The following is a 19,108-nucleotide window of genomic DNA, read 5'->3' as shown; positions in this document are numbered from 1 at the left end:
TTGGCGAGAAATAGTACCACATAGTGGGGAAGAACGTGAACTTGTAGTCAAACCTCCTGCTTTCAAATCCCAGTCCTTCTCCTTTATGGGTATGTGAACACTGGCCAGGTCGCCACACCCATTCTATGTCTCAGTTTCCTTCTCTGCAAAATGGGGATGATCATAATGGTACCCACTTCATGGTGTTGTCATGGTATTAGGCAATGTTAACGCAGCTACAGAGCTTAGCGCACCGTCTGACACATGGTAAGTTCTCTGTAAATGTCAGCTGTCTTCACTGTCAACATGCAGGAATTAAGCAGTGCTGAAAATTTACTTGCAATCGCATTAGTTTTCAGTGGGCACCCCTGCAAAGTACTACCATTTGGGTGGCTTAAAACAACAGAAACTTATTCTCTTACAGTTTTGGGGAGGAAGTTGAAAATTAAGGTGTTACCAGGGCTCTCGTTCTTTGGAAGGCTCCTAGGGAAGGGTCCCTCCTGGACCCTTCGATCTCTGCCTCTGACTTCACGGGACTGTGTGCCTCTCTGTGTCCCAGCCTCTTCCTGCAAGGACGCTCTCCTTGGATTTAGGGCCTCCCCAATCCAGTAGGCCCTCGCCTTAATTACATCTGCAGAGACCGTGTTTCCAAACAAGGTCATGTTCCAAGGTTCTGGGTGGTCGTGAATTTGGGGGAGGTAGACACTATTTAACCGCTATAGCATTTCATTACAAAAATTAAACATAGAGATTGTTGTAGTCACTGTAGGTCTGTGATCCTGCCTCTTGCTTGAAAACACAGAGAAGGTACAGAGAGAATTTGCTTCTCATTAAGTTGCTAATTTCTGGTTAGAAATAAAAATGAGGTTGATAGTCATAACATTTTCCAGGGGTTTGGGGTTTGACTAGCTAAGAAGAAATGGGCCTAATGAGCAAAAACTATCTTTGGCGTGGCCAGGCAACTAGCCATTTGGTCCCCAGTGTAGGTCCCCACTAATTCTTGGGCATGACACACCAGACCCATAACTGAGCCTTCTACACAGGCCAGGGTGTTGCTCTGTTTCTAGAGACTTCCACAGCCTCAGCCAATGGGCTGCCAGGGGGTTCTGCCACGGAATGGAGCTGCATCAGTTGAGTGAATCACCGCTGGGTGGTGGACCCTGTAAGAAAATGGGCCTCCACGGGCTTCTCTGGACTGATGATGTGACTGGCTCTATGGTCTGGTCAGAGGTTTCCAGGTTGCCCTTGTGTTCCTTGCAAAACATGCCCTCCCCCAGCCAGAGTACCTATTAATATGCGGGGAGCACTGGGAGAGCTAATGCCTGAGCTGGTGATCAAATCTTTATAGATCCATTTGAAGAAAGGCTCTGGGAGCCTCCTTGACAAGAGGCTAGAGGAAGGCAGCAAGATGTGGCTCGTGTACATAGATTTGCTGGCAGGGGATTGTGAGTAAACATGCATCTTTCTATGAAGCAAAAGAGAGTCATCAGGTGGGACCTGCTTGAGTCCAGCCTGCCCTCCTGAGCTTAACGAAGTGGCAGCACGTGATAATTTGATTTACAAACGCAGCCACAAAATTCATGAGAGAGAGAGAGAGAGAGAAATAGGGAACGTAGGTGGGGAGTGTAGAAGGACAGAGACAGAGATAGATGTTGATGTAGCATGTGCTCCTGGGACATGGGGGATGGAGACGGAGAGAGAGCTGGGGAAGGAGGCAGAGGGAGACGGAGGTGGTGGGGACAGAGAGAGGGGAGAGGGAAAGAAATGAGGGAGGTCAGGAAAGAGAGAGATTGAAACAGAAAATTTAGATAGTGTGTGCCCTTTGCCACAATCCCCCTGATGACCTAATACCAGGGGAGACCCCTGGCTGATTCGCCCCCTTGAGGTACATTGGGTCCTTGCCTGTCCTAGTGTGCACCTCGCACGTGGCTGAGTAGGACACAAATGTCACAAGGTTTTTATTTTCATACAACTTGGCCCCAACATGGCAATCCATCCTCCAGTACCCACATGAAGGGTGAAATACTGAAGTCTGTTAAATGCAGAGAGATGGCTTTTTCGAGGCTAAATTAATTTTATGCAATTTTCACCTGAGACACTACTCCATTCCAGAGAGTGTGGTCAGGTGCTGTAGGATCTCTGGCTCATAACTAGACATTTTCTAAGCAGAGACAGCTGATTCTTGAATGCTCGGGATAAGAACTCTGCCTCTTAGTACTACTAGTCCCCAAAAGAGGAACGAATGAGGAAGCCAGAGGTAAAACGGTGTTGTATAATGGGTAGAAAATATAGCAAAAGAGCAGTGAAAGTAAAAACTGGCGTTTCACCTCCCCTAAAAATAATGGCGGTCAATATTTTGGTGCGTTTTCTTAGTTTGCTTTCCTCGTGTGTGTGTGTGTGTGTGTCTGATTTTGTGTAAGCAGGTAATCAGCATGTCCTTGGTGTAGGGGGACCCGGTTCATTCACTTAGCAAAATGTCGTGAACACTTTCCACGTCCACAAGCACAGACCCATACTATCACAGGACAGCGCATGAAGGATTTCCATGAACTCATTCTTTGGCAGGTGTCTGTGGCTGCTCTTTGTAGAGGCTGGGTTTTTGGGCTGTAGCCCTGGTGCGAGAGTGTGGTCACAGGAGACCCTAGGAGGGCCTCTCCCTGGGAGGTGAGACCCAGAACAGAGGGGGCATCTGGCTGGAGGCCTCATTGGGCAGATCCCTGGTCCAGGAAGGAGCTTGTGGAATATCCCCGGATAGCCTCAGGATTCTTTTCAACCAGAACCACCATCATTCACACCACGTCAAGAGGATACTTGTGTGGACTCAGAGGGATGCACATGAATACTTTCCCAATATGTTATGCAGCTTTTAATTTTATTTTTGTTAGAGCCCACGGATTGGGTCAAATGTAAACTCATCCTGGTAAACAGATATTTGGAGAATATTTAGGTGGCTTTTGTGTAAGCTCTTTGAAGTAATGTCAAGGGAAACACACAAGCTTCATTTAACTTTATCTCTAACATTGGCTAAGCTGAAGGTTATATACCCCTGCCTTTCTACTTGTGAATATTGCCATTAACCCCCAGAAGGTTTGTATGAGCTACTTTGTTTAAACCAACTTTCCAAAAATAAGGGGACCATGATTTTCTTAGATTGGACCGTCTGTAGTGGACTCTCTGAGGCATTAGGACTGATTGATTGCATTCACACATCTCTTTGGCAATGGAACCACCGCATTAAATTAGCATCGCGCACAATGAACGGTAATTGCGAGATTGTCATTTCACTGCAAGTGCAAAATTAACGTGTTCTGCAAACCCGTCCCATTGTATGCCACGGGAAAGCCCTGGGACCATGTTGTTCCGAGCAGAAGCACGCCCTGTAACAGCGCTGCGGAGGCGGTACGGGATCCTTCAGCAATGCTGTTCCTTTCCTCCTCTGTTGTTGTCTCCGGCTCAGTCTGCAAACCCCGCCCGACCTCATCCGTATGCCCCTGTTGCAGCCCTGCCAGACAGGAGCCTGAGCGTACAGAAGAGTGTCACGGAACAATTCCTCCTTCCGCACGGCATCCTGTGTGAATAATACCGGCACAACCCCCCTCCGTGTATTCACGAGAGTGTGAAAAGGCTACTTATGTAAAGCTTCTTATTAAGAGAGACACCAGGCATTTACAGGAAACTTTACCCAAACGCTACACATTCATTGAGAAAGAGAAGAGTGATTTACACGCGCTTCCGTGGTAGCTTAGGAAAGGGCCGCTCTGCCGCCTTCCATCCCTCTTGCTACGTGCGGGGAATGAAGCCGCAGACCAGCGGTGCGAGCGCATTTCTTCCCAGCACGGGGGATCACAGGGTGGATCTTGAATGACAACATGCATATGCATTGGGCTCCCGTGGTCTGCTGATTGGCTCTGCAGAATTTATTAGGGATTAGAGGACTCATTCGAGCCTGAAATAATGTGCCAATAACAGGTGCCCTAAGCCGGCTGATTAGATGTGGTATCTCCCTCCACCTGCCGCGGGGCTAAGGCTGGGGGCCGCTCACAGAGGCATCCTGTGCAAGGATAATGATCATGGTAGCGACAGTCGCTGGCCAGACCGCTCTCCCTGTGAGTCCAGCTCGAACCCAGTCTCTCGGCAGCAGCCAGGGCCGGTGTGGGCATCCGGATGGCTGGGCTGCCCTGACCGATTCACGGAGCGATCCATCAGTCTGCGAGCCCGCCAGCCCCCTCACCCCGACCTCCCTGAGGGGGAGGGTCAGGCCTGAGTCCCCTTTCAGAGGCCACTTACGCTGTCACTCACCATCAAGGTGCAATGTGGCTATTTGCTCTGGGATGTTCTAGTCGGTGCACAGTCCTCTAGGATTTGGGTGAAATTGCATACACCCCCTCCCAGACCTTCTCTCATCTTAGTAAATGGCAGAGATCGGGGTAGGATTTAGACTTCTTCCCTAAGGTGGGAGGAGAATTCTGAACACCTTACTCTCAGGACAGAGCACAGTGGGGACAGCTGAGAAATCACGGCATAGACGATTTGAGTTTAAAGAGAGGTGTGAGACCTCTCTCTCTGCCTGCCTCTCTGCCTACTTGTGATCTCTGTCAAATGAATAAATAAAATATTTTTAAAAAATAAATAAATAGAGGTGTGAGGACGCCACAGAAACTGGGCTCTGCCTTACCCTTGTTGCAAAATGTGCCATCGTAGGCCGTGTGCGAGCAGTCGCAGGAGTAGCCGTGGTATTTCTCTAGACACCTGCCTCCGTTCTCACAGTTGGCCCCGTAGCTGGTGCAGTGGCCCGAGCAGCCGGATTTGAACCCGGACGTGACCTTCGCTCTTTCCTCTAGGTCCAGCGTCACCCCGTTCATCCTCAGGGAGCGGATGCAGCCGAGGAAGCCCTGCTGGCCCCCAGCGCCACCTGCGAACGACAGAAGGCACGGGCTCAGACCGGGTAAGCTCTGTTGTGGCTCCGCGGCCCCTTCATTGCGCCCGGCCCGCAGTGGCAGGCCAGGGCGCTGCAAAGCGTGGCCCGCACCCTCACTTTCCAGAGGGCCCTGCCTAATTGAAAAGCTCAAAGCTCTCCCCACTTTGGCCATAATGTCTAATTAAAAGAGGCTGTCTTTGGAGAAGCCATACATTTGCTACCGAAATAAAATGTTTGGAGAGCCACAAAGATTATATATGCTCTTTGGAAATCTGGTCTGGTTTCCTAAAGAAGTTTATAGAACTCTCTAGGTTTTTTGTTTGTTTGTTCGTTTGTTTTGTTTGTTTGTTTGTTTGTTCTTTAATCCCAGGACATTCACTTCCAAAGCATTATCTATGGAAAGAAATATAAAAAGGCAGAGAAACATGAATATATTAGCATAGTTAACAAGTCAATTAGTTGGAAGGCACAAATCCATTTGAAATGTGACTGTACATGTGGGTCTTGTCTTAGGAAATATGTCACTTTCAAGTTCCCATGAAAGATTCCCGGGCATCTTGTCCGGGGTGGTCAGAAGTTGGAACTGATAAATTTTACCCAGAAGTCAGCCACACCACATGGATTACCAGCTCAGGTTAGATTTTACTGCTTTTTGTCTAAATGCCATTGCGAGACATACAGCACAAAGAGCAAGTTCTCTCTGATTTTCTAAGTTACAGAGTTAGACACAGGTTCATGAGCGTAAAAATATTAAAATATTCCTAACAAATTTCACAGAAAGATTCACTGGAGCATTCTATCACGAGTGAATTTAATTATGTCTGTAATAACCTTGGCTACAACTTTTTTTCAGCAGCTGGTACAGAAGGAGGAACTCAAGTTTATATACACGTCTGCCTGTCAGGGTAACAAACTTTTCCAGAAAGTAAACAAAATGTGTAGTCATTAAAATTATTAAAAGAAATATCTGCTGGGGATTTAGCAAAAAAAAAAAAAAACTGTTAATAAAAGTTATTTTTTACTGAGGGCTATGTGGTAGTTACTCCCCTAAGCACCTTTCTTAAATGTTATTCACCTGATTCTCTCAACAGCCTGACAGGGCAGGCATTACCGTGATTACCCCCCTTGTTCAGATGAGGAGCCTCAGGCTTAGGGAAGCTCTGAGGTTTACTCAAGGAGCCGTAGCTCCAAAATGGCAAAGTTGTACAAGTTCTTATGTTCAAGTGTATGGTGCTAAACTCCATCCTGTGTTGACCATTTAACACCGAAGGACTTCAGGGTCAGGGCCCCTGTCGATGTACGCGTTTCCGAGACAGAGGTCTGGATGTCTTTCCAACTGGAGTGGTGAATAGGATTGTCAGTGTTTGGGTACGACCAGTAGCTGGGGATGGATTTTGATCACTTATTCGGGGCCGCTGAGAAAAAGCACACAATCGAGCAGACTCATCGGACAGGGCTGGTGGATCAAAGGCTTTGGTCGCAGAGATAGACCGATTTGCTTATGTGTGTAAGACCTTGGCCGTGAAATGGCCAATGACTCGCTCCGTTACCTTTATAAACCCAAGCCTTGTGATCTCTCGTGGAGGAGTACACAGGTTTGAATGAGGCTTCTCCAGGGATGATTATTTATTAGCAATAAAATAACTGGACAGAGGATTAATTGAAGGGAATCCAGTTCCCTTTTTGATCAAAGCTACGGGATAGCAGCTGGTAGAAGAAGCTGTTAAAAGCAACCACTTGGAAGGATTTCCCATTCTGCAATCTGCTCGTCAGCTCTGCTTCATACACCTCTGTGCTGAGGAGAATCCGGGCCTTTGCTACGATTTGGAAGAATTTCAATCCATTAGTCACTCTTTGTGTGTTAAAATTTCAATTTGGCGTCGTCCATCATTTTAGTGAGGACGGCTTTTGCTCTTGAATAAGGGGTCTTCGAAGGGCCTCTCATTCAATAAACCCCCAGTCCTTTACATTTTTGTCACTAGTTCATTAAGACAATTATAGCCTATCAAAATACGCTGAAGTTTTTAAGTCATTGTTTTTAGATATCTCCTGCTCACTCCTTTTCCCTCTTGCAAATGTAACCATTTTTCACTGGGGAAACCATAAACACACTGATAAGCAAAATGAGAAAGAGAATCTCTAAGGCTGCACAGATATAACTACTTTTACTTTCAGCAAACAGCTTTTTCTACTTTTTAAAAAAAGGTTGTATTTCTTTATTTGACAGAGAGAGTATAAACAGGGGGTGTGTGTAGGTAGAGGGAGAGGGAGAAGCAGACGCTCCGCTGAGCAGGGACCCCGATGCAGGACTTGATCCCAGGACTCCAGGATCATGACCTGAGCCAAAGGCAGATGCTTAACCAACTGAGCCACCCAGGTGCCCTGCTTTTTCTATGTTGATCTATGTACATACATACGTGTAAAAAATAAAAGAAAGGAGGAAACGGGATGATGATATACACATTGTTTTGAAATTTGCTTTTTGCACTCAATATATCATAAAACGCTTTCCAAGCAATAAATGTACAACTAGAACATCTTGGTTAATATCTGCAAAGCATCCCGTTCCGTGAATGCTCTGTAACTTCTTTGCCATCCTATTACCATTGGGCTTTTAAGCTTAGTCTGATTTTCATTTTACGTGACACTCTAATAAATATCCTTGTAGAAAACCTTTGCCACCTGTTCAGTATTTCCTTAGAATTAATTCTTAGAAGTGCAATTGCTGGATACAAAGGCACACACATTTTAAAAGCATTTGAAATACATTTTCCTCTAAGAGTTTGTCCATTTGTATTTCACAGGCAGGACATGGATTCCCACCTTCACACCAATTCGAACACCAGGGAGAATGCCTTTGAACTGATAGGCTAGAGAGAAAAAAAGAGTTTACTGTTTTAATTTGCATGGCTGTAAGCACTGTGAGTTGAATAACTTTTATGCTTTCCCCATTCTTAGTTTTTCTTTCTTCATATGCTTTGCTTTTTTTGGAGAATAAAAGAAGATATATTTCTTATTGATTGATAACAATATTTTGGGCTTTCCCTCTTTGTTACACAGTCGGTAGCCATATCCTTCCAGCCTGTGTCTTTAACTTACACATGGTGTTTCTTTTTCTCTATGAATGTTTAGGTAGTCACATCCCTCTTTCTTATTTGTATGATTTGTGTCTTTGGCATTAAGCTTATAAAGCCCAATCTAAAAATAATATAATAAACCTAATCCAAAATAATATCATTATTCAACTGTATTTTCTTCTAGCACTTTTAGGATTTCACTTCTCTTAACACTGTCATCCTTAATCTATCTGGAATATATTTTATCTTATTTTTTAAAGATTGTATTTCTTTACGAGAGAGTGTTTCTGTGTACTAGCAGTGGGAGGGGCAGAGGGAGAGATTTATCAACTTGAACCCATTAAAAAACACCCCTCAGGCTTCCCACGGAGCAGGGAGAGAGGCAAGGCTGGATCCTAGGAGACCATGACCTGAGCTGAAGGCAGCCGGCTAACAGACTGAACCACCAGGCGTTCCTGGAACATATTTTAATTTAAAAATAACTTATACTTAATGGGTCTCACTAACAGTTGCGAGTTTGAAGTAGAGATTTTTAAAAGACTGAGCAAACATTAATAAGACAAAAACACCCGAACATTTTAAAAGGTCCAATTGGCAGAGCAAATCAATTGAGGTTAGATGATATTTTTATCATATCATTAAGGCAAACAGGTATATTGTGCACTTCATTATTTATGTACATAGGCCTCATTCCACGAGGAGTTGGAGGGGGTAGACTTTTCTGCCTGTCTTTGATTCTTTCTGGTCTTGGTCTTCCTTCCTGCCTCTGGGTCTGTATATCTCTCCCTGTCAGCTCCATCGGCTGTTTGGGGTTGGGTGTGTGTCTTTCCTCAAGGACCCTCAGGTCCCTCAGCATCAGGTTTTCCTAGCCATATAAATGGGGTCTGAACTAGATTTTGTCTCTGGGTCCTTCCAGCTCTAAATGAGTCTGGTTCAAGATGTACAACGTCCCCCTCTGTGCTTACGTGTCTCTGTCTCTATATTTCAGTAAATTACTCCCAATTTCTCCTAAATCTGCTTCGCTGCACTGTTGCCTGATCTTCCCCCCACCTCTGTTAATTGACCATAAAATATGACTGTGGTCTAATTTTTAGTTGTTGCATTCATTAAATAAAGTTTTGTACTCGCTTTTCTTAATTTGTAAAGCAGGTAAATGGCATTTCATTGCTCTCTCTATAAAAGAAAACGAAATAAATTATGCTCTTTTCTTCCTTAGATGGCCCCTGATTTATTAAATGGGTCAGTGAACTGAAAGTACTTTTACTGATTTAGTCGATATGAAGAAAAATCTTTTGTCCTGAAAGTGGTCATTATATGTTATGCAAAAGGTGTTAATGCACTAGAACTGGCAATAATTACTTGAGTTCAACTTATGTGCTCTATAGAAATCTTCCTTGGTGACAAATGTCACAAGTTTAAATTGTAGGTCTGCAAGCAAAAATGCTACTTCACCTCTGTTAATTAAAAAATCAACACACTGTCATTGGAGAGAGGCCCCTGCCATGCAGGGCTCCACACACATTAGTCAGACCCGTGATAATTATCCAAGGTGAGATGCGGGTTTCATTCGTAAATCATTTTTCACGGGAAATGCTCTTCAAGTATTGCAATTAAAGATTAATTATGAAAAGACTGCATCCACCCATCATGAGTAATACAACCACCGAATACACACAAGATTGGGGCAAAAGAATCAGGTATTAAATGAAATAAAATGCGTGAAAATAATGATCAAGTCCTAAAACACACAGTGTCCTCAAACTCAGAGCTCAGTCATTTTCGAAGGAGCTAAGTGGAATTCCAGAGCCCTTGGCCCAGAGACACTGGCCATTCATTCGCCATGGGAAGGAATCACACCAAAGCTCACACAGGCGAAATCTAATGCATCCATTCAGTGATTGTTTATTTCATGTCTGCTACGAGCCAGACCTTGTCTAGACGTTTAGAAGGTCTTTAGAGAGTCTTCCCCCCTGTCAAGCTTATATTCTTGCAGAGGGGAAGGGAGAAGTTAATAACTGACTCAATAAGCAGGTCAAGTCCCTCCTGTGTTAGAAGGTGAAGTCCACTCTGGGAGCAAGAAGTCAGGCGAGGTTAAGTGGGGTCAGGAGTGGGAGCGGTGTAGGGACGGTCATAGGATAGATCCCACTGAAAGGCTGATGGAAAGAGCATCCAAGAGCATATCCCTGGGAAGAGGGCTCCAGGATGAAAAGGCAAGGGGGAGCTGCCTGCAGGTGGAGGAGGCGGGTGGGAGGGGAGGGGGAACAAGACGGGGAGCTCGTGGGGTGCCCGGAAACGCAAAGCCCTGACCAGCTCACGTGTGCCAGGTGCTGGGAAAGGCGGGGCTAAAAGGACGGAGGAGACCTACCACTAACGGTACCTCCTAACAGTACACTAGGGTGCCAGGCGCAGTGTGACCCACGAGAGGCAGTGGACTGGGGTGAGGAACGCGTGAGTCACAAAGATCTACTTTTGTATATTGGTTTGCTGCTCCCTGCCTGTGCGATCTTCCCAGCCTCTCTCTGGCCTCCGGCGCCTTGTATGTGAAATTAGCATAACAATATGCACCTTGCAGGGTCGTATTAACAAGAGGTGATAATACAGCCCTTTGCAATAATGCTCAGCTAATGGTAGCTGTCATTATGTGTCCCAGGAGTATCCGGAGTGTTAGGGAAGGCATTGTGTTGCCCCCAAATTCCTCTGTTGAAGACTAATCCCCAGAGTGACTGAAGATAAGGCCTTTAAACAGGTAACTGAGCTTAAATGAGGTCATCAGGGCTCCAGAGCAACAGGCCCGGTGCTCTGCATAAGAAGAGGGAGAGACACCAGGGATGTGTGCACAGAGAAATGGCCGTGTGAGGTCACAGTGGGAAGCAGTGGTCTACAAGGCTAGGGGCGTAGCCTCAGGAGACACCAGTCCTGGCATCTTGATCATGGACTTCTGGCTTCCAGAACTGGGAGAAGTCAATTTCTGTCGGTGGTATTTTGTTACGGCAGCCTGAGCAGGCTAATACAGGGAGTGCAGGGTTGACTTCGAGCGTGGGCTGGTCCAGGCCCGCCCGAGACTATTTTCCTGGACGGTATGGGGTTAGGATGGCTGTTTTCTTTCTCTCGTCTGCTGTGTGGGACCCTATCTGGATTTGGGGAACTACAAGTTGCCTCGAAGGCCCTGAACCTCAATGGTATTAAAGACTGGTGGGAAGAGAACCATGACTTGTCTGTGTCCAGGTGACCCACCCAGACCATTCCTGGCCGGGGCAGGTGAGCGGGCAAATGCAGCGATGTGCTTGGGCGGGCTGGGCCTCCCCAGCTGTAGATGCTGCACCTGCTGTCTCCCGTTCTATACGTTACCGTGGTCTCTTAGGTCTTGGCTGTCAACTTGAACCCATAAAAAACAGTCCTGCAGCATCGGTACAGGTGTGTAAAATAAAACCCCATTATCTGGTTAAGAGGAGAACCTCAGAATGGCGAAGATTTTTCCGTAGTGGGGGGGAGTTAAAGGATGTTGGATCACATTATTCAGTGCAGCTGATTGACTGACAAGTACTGATCGGGGATGCTTATGTCAGCTAGATATTAGAGGGCATATGTGAAAAATCTTTTACATACGCAGAGAACTGGCGTTTGGAGAATTGCTTTCTCAGATAATGCTCATGAGTGCTCATTCATAACTTCACTCAATAGAATAGATTTTTTTCAAAGTTCATTATCACTGCATGGATTTTCTTATGTCCTCAGAGCAAAAGGACTTGCAGCATCTGTGAGTGCAAACTATTGAAACTAGAAGCAGACTTCAAAATAGAGGTTCAGGGAGCACTGGGTTTCCGAGAGCACAGAACACTCCTGTGCCTCTCAGCGTGAATTGCTCTGTGATGAGGATGATGGTAGGAGGTCTGACTTCATTCTGGAGGCCATGCGGGCAGGGAGAGCATAATAAATTTCTAGCTATTTCAGAAGCTAGTGTTAATTGAATACTAGCTTCACCAGGGATTGTTCCAAACTTTGTATGTTCTAACTCTGAGATAATTATTTTTACTAACTTCCCTTTACAGATGAAGAAACAGACCAAGAGAGAGGATGTGCCCAGTGTTCCACCAGCCAGGAAGTGGCCATTGGCCATAATTCCCTCCCAGGCTATCGGGCTATTAAGTCTGTACTCTCACTATAGCTGCCATCTTGATTTTTGGGGCTTGCACCATTGAGACTCTTCTCTGACACATAATATGTTTCTAGGCATTGCTGTGCTTAATTAAAATGGAAGACGCCAACAGAATGATTAATATCTGAGGTAAGTCAGTCACCACTTGGCAGCATCCTGTCCCTGGAGCCACAAGGATGGCTATTCAGAGCCAGGAATACATATGCCCAAACTGATCTCGAGGTCAACAGAGATGAGACATTTCTTTAAGGTCATTATTGAAATGATATTATTTCTTGGTGCAACAGCTTAACTGCAACGTCACATCAAAGCAGTTACGGGGCATAGCCCTGCATGCTGGGTGGCCAGTCGCCCCCACCATCTGGTGAGATGGGGCCGCTTCAGAGGGTGGCTCTCTGTGGTGAGTCTCACGGCTCCAGGTCCCTCACAAAAGTGGGGACAGAGCGAGGAGACAGTGCTAAACCGCCACATCCTAGTCTGATCCAAATGTTGAGGTCTAAACAGTCCCTTAGCAGATTTCCCCACAAACCCAAATTCCAAATCCATCAGCTGGGAACTCTGTCTAAATATTTCTTCTACAAATATCTGTATGTTATTGTTCTTATTCTGTGTCCCGCTGGTGACTACTGTTCATCTTTGGAGCAAAATAAGCATCTTCTTTCTGTTGATTTTAACATATCCTATGTCCTCTCTCTCTCTCTCTGACACATACACACATGCAGACAGACACACAGACACCCACACACCACGAGGCCCGGAATCTGACCCAGGCTGATTCACCTCTCTCTTGGTTTTCATTATCTGTCTACAACTCTTTGCTATATAACAAGTGGATCCAGTCTCCTTCATCCAGAGTCAAGAAGCCCTGTGCTGTCCACCTGTCACCTCGTTCTCCCACCTCTCAGACTGCAGAGTCAAACAAGTCTTTGCAGATGTTGGTCCCAGGTCAAGGCTGGATTTATGGATCTGGGAGGGATCATCATGGCTCTGACCACTAGCCTTGCAGGCTATAGGGGCTTTCCAAGACACGAGGGGGGAGGAAAAGAAGAGGAGCTTGGGTGTGGAGAGGGAGGGGAGGAAAGGGGGTATCAGAAAGTCTGGGACAGAATATGGTGCATCTTGAGGTCAGGATTGCAAGGAGGGCATAGTTATAAATGTTAAGTAACATCCAGATGTCAAGGAAAACAGCAAAAGGCTATATGAGCTGATTCTTTTGAGATGGACCTTCTGGGGTAGCAGCCAGGGAACAGGTAAGGGGAGAGCTTTAGTGGGTAAAGATACACCACTGGTTTAAGAATCAATTACAACAGAAGCTGGGTGTCCCTGTCTGGTCGGGAGGGGGGTATTTTGAAGTCGTACCTGTGAACGTGACAGACACCTGGAGGTGGGGACAGGAAGGGGTTGAGGCGGATGCAACCTAGCGGTTCCCCGTCCTGAGATGAGAGTTTCCTCCTCACCCTTAACTGTCCTTGAGGAGCACAGCCTAGGGCCTGAGTGTTAGCTTCTCCCCTCAGGCAGACAAGACAGGAGAATGCATTTTGTAATCTCAAGGGATAGACGGAGCTTGTACGGAGAAGTGGCAAGGCCTCTGAGGAAAGCCAACACAACAAAGGCAAGACTCCTGTGTCAGGAGGGGCGGGACTGAGGGCAGCAGGCACAGAGGACGCAGCGTAATGACATCTTCATTACTGGGCTGACATGAAATAGCAGCAAGGTTAGCTAATGATTCCTCTGTGATACTGGACACATGGGGTGATGACAAACGATGATGAAGAAGAATTGGTTGGAGATGTTGAGACTTAAAAAACCATAATTGTTGAAATAAGGATTTCCAAGGAGGGCTTGAAGGACAGATCAGATAGAGCAGGAGAACGTTTTAGGGGGTTGAAATATTGGGTCAGTAAACCCTCCCCAAAGGCAACAGGAAAGGCTAAAGAGGTTAAAAGAATGAAGGAAAAGTTAAGAACTAAAGTTAATAACTTCATAAGAAGAGAGTAACTCAGGGGAAGGAGCTGCTTGAAGAAATAATGACTCAGAATATTCTCGAATAAATACTGGCCTTCAGAATAAAGAGGCTCCTAAAATACTAAACAGAGTAGATAAGAAAAAACCTTACACCTAGACCTATAGTTGTGGTTCGTAACCTAAGATCCCAAATCTCAGGTGTTCATCTACAGGAGTCTGGAGGCTGGAGATGGGATGGGAAACACCTTCCATGGTCAAAATTTTCACTAGCCTCTAAATAAAATTTAGCATTTTCTTCAATTAGGATTGTAGGGAAAATCACAGCAAGATTAGCAGTATCTGTGTCACTGTTGCTGATAGAAAATTGTAGATGTATTTCTATTACATAGTAGCTACAGATTTTTTGAAGTATCATTCATGGTCATGATGAAGTTGGACTTAAGGTAGTTACTAGATCTGATGCTAGCTAGGTCTTGTTATTTATAGCACTTGTATTTCTATGGTATCACTAATTTGCTGTTTTAAATGTTTGATAACTTTATTTCAATATATTTGGTTTCTTTTGTAATTTCATCTATTTTATGTTATTCATACAAAACATCATTCTGAGAAGAGGGACACAGGCTTTCAGCAGACCGGCCCCCAAAAGGCTAGGAGTGCTGCATTATAGTTAAGGAACACTAAAGGAGAAGAAAGAGAAGTTCAGAAATAAGGATGTAACTCGTGTCTAACTTCTCAATAGCAACGTTGCCAATAGAAGACAGTATCTCGAGAGCGTTGACTAAATATGGCAACTAGTGAAGAGATCTGTAAACATGTGAGTCTTGGAAGGATCCACCTATTTTGTTAGTCAAATCACCCTCGAGTAAAAGGGGAAATGAATCCACCAGGTAATAAGATATGGGAAGTAAGAGTAGGTGAAGAGAAAAACTTGGTAAATGCAATTAAAATAAGTATGCTGATAAGATTCTGCAATTAAAACCGTAAATGCTTTCACCATAGCAGGTAGTAAGGTGGGGAAGGAGGTCAGAGTGTTGTTTTTTTGCCTCATTCAGAACGGAGGTATTGATTTGCTTTTGTGGATGACAGAGAAAAAAACGCATAAGTATGAGTCTTGGTAAGTTAGGCACGGCTTCCAGAGGAATGCGAGTACAAATGCATGACCTCCGGATCAACTGAGTGATGGTTCAGTTCAATCAGTGTAAAGTAGATGGGGGGCGAGTGGGCGGGCGAACGAGTAGGCAAAACACAGTAAATTGAAAACGTAGGTAATAACCCTTGTTACCATAAAAGAAGAAATAACCCTTGTTACCATAAACGAAGAAAAAGGCAGAGATTCTCAAATCAAATTTTTACGAGATTCACCATTAGGATAGCTGAGATACTTTTAAATAAAAGGGTACCAACACCTGCACAAAACACCAGGAAAATATTAATTACAGCAGGGGCACTGCAGTGGTTTGAAGAGCAGAGGTAAAGCTGTGGGATGGAAAATATCATGAGGAATAAGGATACAATACCTCCTAAAGGTCACCGACACATTTAACTAGCTAAATGGCCTCAAATTATACAGAGCTACCGAGGATAGATTATTGACAGAATTAGAGAATTCAACCAATAAAGCCTGAAGTTTATACCCGGACACTGATCAGGTAAGCATTACTTGCTGAAATTAAGTATGTATATACCCTAGGATTCAGTAATTCTCCTGCGCACGCGCGTGCACACACACACACACACACACACACACACACGAGGAACCCTCCAACAACAGGGAGACAGGTATAAGTGCTCACGGAATGGTGTGGTAGCAGAGTTGGGGAAATTCAGGTATTCATCTTTAGAGGATGGAATAAATAAGGCGTCGGTGTACGCAGAATGGACTACTACACACACAGTATTCACAGAGCTATACAAATACATCTTAAAAGCATACGGCTGAGTGAAAGAGCAAGAAACAGACGAGATTTGTGGTGCAATGCCATTTATATAAATTATGACATGCGAAAGGCAATGCTATGAAGTTTCCAGAACATACATATATTTTTGTACAGATATATAGAGAGCGGGCTGGGAGGCCATACATAAAATACACTCGGGTGGGTGGCAGTGATGGGGAGAGAATGGAGTTGAGAATCGGGAAGAAAGATGAAACATAAGGAAGTGGAATTAAAATGAATGAGAAACACCACCGGGATGTGACAATGGGACCGGGAGGTGAAGAGTGGGCCCCTCGCGATCGGGACCCAGACAGTGGGACCAGTGGAGGAAGGGGAGAACGAGGCATCTATGGGGCAATTGTGATCGCTCGGGCTAGTGAACTGGGGTGTTGTCTCGTATCCTCAGGGAATCATGGGGGTGGGGGGAGCGGTGGGGCTGCGAGTGCGCATTCCTTCTCCAATGTTTGTGTCATGATACTAATTTCTTTTGTTACAGTCTTTTTCTGTGTGACAGTTGCCATTTATTCTCATGAACTTTAGTTCAGTCCTTACCGAAAGAGTCAAAAATGTATATGAAATTGTAAATCTGTTGGGAAAAAACCTTCCATGCTGATGGCAAAACTAGGGCCTTTACATTAAAACAGCTTCTCTCGATCAGACGGTGCCAGTGGTCATTAGAGAACTGGGAGGAGGACCCCAGAGTCCCTGAAGCATTTGTCTTTGAGGCATGGGAGCTACTGTACACAGAAGGTGAACCATGGGATTGGCTCTTTTCTTAGGCCCAAAATCTCTCTGAGCACGTCCACACATGGGAGCTCTGCCTGAGAAGGTGGCTCGGCACCCGGAAACCCGGCCGTTAACCGGCTGCCTTGTGAGGTTCCACAGGAGGGTAAGAGTACATGGTCCATCTGCTTATGCCGGAGTGTAAGAAAACAAGGTAAAAATAGTGGCTCTCACAACTTACTTAATATGTTAAAACTCTAACTGTAAAATCGAGAGCCAGGGTTGTAAAAGCTAAGAAATTTTGCTCACTGAAGGGTCAAGGTAGGGCGCTGGGTGGCTCAGTTGGTTGAGTGTCTGCCTGCCTTTGGCTCAGGTCATAATCCTGGGGTCTTGGGATCGAGTCCCACGTCGGACTCCGTGCTCAGCGGGGAGTCTGCTTCTCCCTCCCACCTTTGCCCCCACTTGTGCACTCTCTCTCTCTGTCAAATAAATAAATAAACTCTTCGGAAAAAAAAAAATAAAGGGCCAAGGTAGGAAAACATATGGCGGCTACTAGTGGGTGACTTCACCTGTGGTATGGTGGGGCAGAGGCAATTGTACTGAGCGGAGCAGAAACTCAGATGTGGCCTGGAGGCGGACTGTGGTGGAAGCAGGTCCTATTAAGGTAAGAGTAAGTGTCCTTGATCCCGGGGGTGAGAAGCTGAGAGGGCCCGTGGAGCAGCTTCTGGGTTCTATTTGCCGTTTTGCCTCATGGATAGTTTACTGATTTCATCTAGTGATCCTTATACTAGATCTTACCCAGCAAATCACTTTTCAATTCTTACCAATGACTGTGGTTTCCAGCCATGGCATCACGCCTCCTCTCTGTCTGGGGGAGAACCAGGGGACCAGTTATAAGGGTCGAAGGAGAAGCTCTTTTGCATTGGGGTCCTGGTTAGCATCTCAGCTATTGCCCGACAGGTAAGGCCTCAACTGGAAAGAAGGAGATTGAAAACTGTATTTGGGCCTAGACTGCTCTGAGATGCTATCTTTTGTAATATTCTCAGACTCTGTCTCCTCCTCCTCCTCCTCTTCTTCTTCTATTTTTTTTCTTTGGCTTCTGTCATGCTTGATTTTGGTCCATGGTACCCAGCGAGAAAGGTACTTCCAAAGAAGGTGATATGACTACTAACTCAAAGAAGCAACAAACACTATCTCATTCACTTACTCAGTTCACTGTGTACTTAGCAAATGCTCATTGGACATCCACTGTAGCAGTATTCTAGGTCTCTGTTGTCATGTAGCCTATCTTCTAGGGAAGGACACACAAAAAGAAATGAAAATATCACAAGTTCTAAGGAGAATGTAAAATGGGAAGTAACTGGTTACGTCAGGTTGAGTGACCAGAGAAGGCTTCCCTGAGAAGGCAGCTGAAGCTGAGGCATGTAGGACAAGAAGGAAAGGGCCTCTTCAGTGTCTGTGGAGGTATTTCAGGCAGATGGGACAGCCAGTGCAAATTCTCTAGAGGAGGAATAAGCTTGGTGTGTTCACAGCACATACCCAAACTGTGGAGACCAGCTAGGAGACTTGCTGCAACGGTCCAAGCAAGAAACAACCATGGCCCTGACGAGGGTAGAACTCATGGTAATGGAGAGCAGTGGACCACCTCAGGCACAGTCTGGAGGTAGAGTCACAGGATTTACTACCGATGGGTGGTGAGGAGGGAAAGAGAAGAATCGAGGGTAATTTCAAATTTTGGGTTCAAGCAAAAATGGGCTGGTGGTGATGTCATTTATTGAGATGGGAAGGTTGGGGGAAGAACAGGTTTGGGGTAGGCATTGAGAGCCTGCTGTGTTTTCTCTGAGATGCTCATTAGACTACCAAGCTGAGATGCTAAGTAGACAGTTGGATAAATGGGTGCAGAATTCATGAGAGAAGTAAAGTCTGGAGATTTCAATTTAAGAGTCATTGTTCCATGGATAGTACTGGTTGCCACTGGACTGGGTAAGATCACCTGGGGAAATGGATGGGTGGAGAAGAGAGGAAGGTTCTGTGATGCTTCAACGTCTAGTGGTCACAGAGAGGAAGAGAACTCACAGGAGAGACTAAGTCATGGAAAGCAAAAGGTGGGAGGAAAAGCGGGTGAGTACACTGCCATGGAACCCAAGAGAAGAAAGTATCTCATGAAGGGTGATGGGGGGGTTGCTGCTGGTGAAACCATGCCCTGTGGGGCTAATGAAGTCGAAAGCAGCAGAAAGTTCAAGCTTGTTTTTCAGAGAACTGTCTCCTCCCCATTGCTGCTGTGTCTTTCAGTCCCCACTAACAAGCCTACTAGCTTTCTCTGCAGAAGCTCTAGACTCAAGGTCAGCCG

The 19,108-nt window shown here is 45.5% G+C and overlaps 1 protein-coding gene across 1 annotated transcript in view; it reads right to left on the bottom strand.

The window, feature by feature from the left end:
* CNTNAP2 (contactin associated protein 2) overlaps positions 1-19,108 on the bottom strand; it is a gene marked incomplete at both ends in the record, with an annotated part of 1,866,690 nt that overhangs the window by 105,681 nt on the left and 1,741,901 nt on the right. The window contains 1 exon segment of the mRNA XM_080819035.1: positions 4,655-4,891. Coding sequence (XP_080675161.1) covers positions 4,655-4,891 — 237 coding nt within the window.

Source organism: Martes martes (assembly GCF_963455335.1).
Source record: "Martes martes genome assembly, chromosome: 11".
Taxonomy (NCBI): domain Eukaryota; kingdom Metazoa; phylum Chordata; class Mammalia; order Carnivora; family Mustelidae; genus Martes; species Martes martes.
The sequence above is the reverse complement of the archived record's forward strand: the minus strand, read 5'-3'. Positions and strand labels throughout refer to the sequence as shown.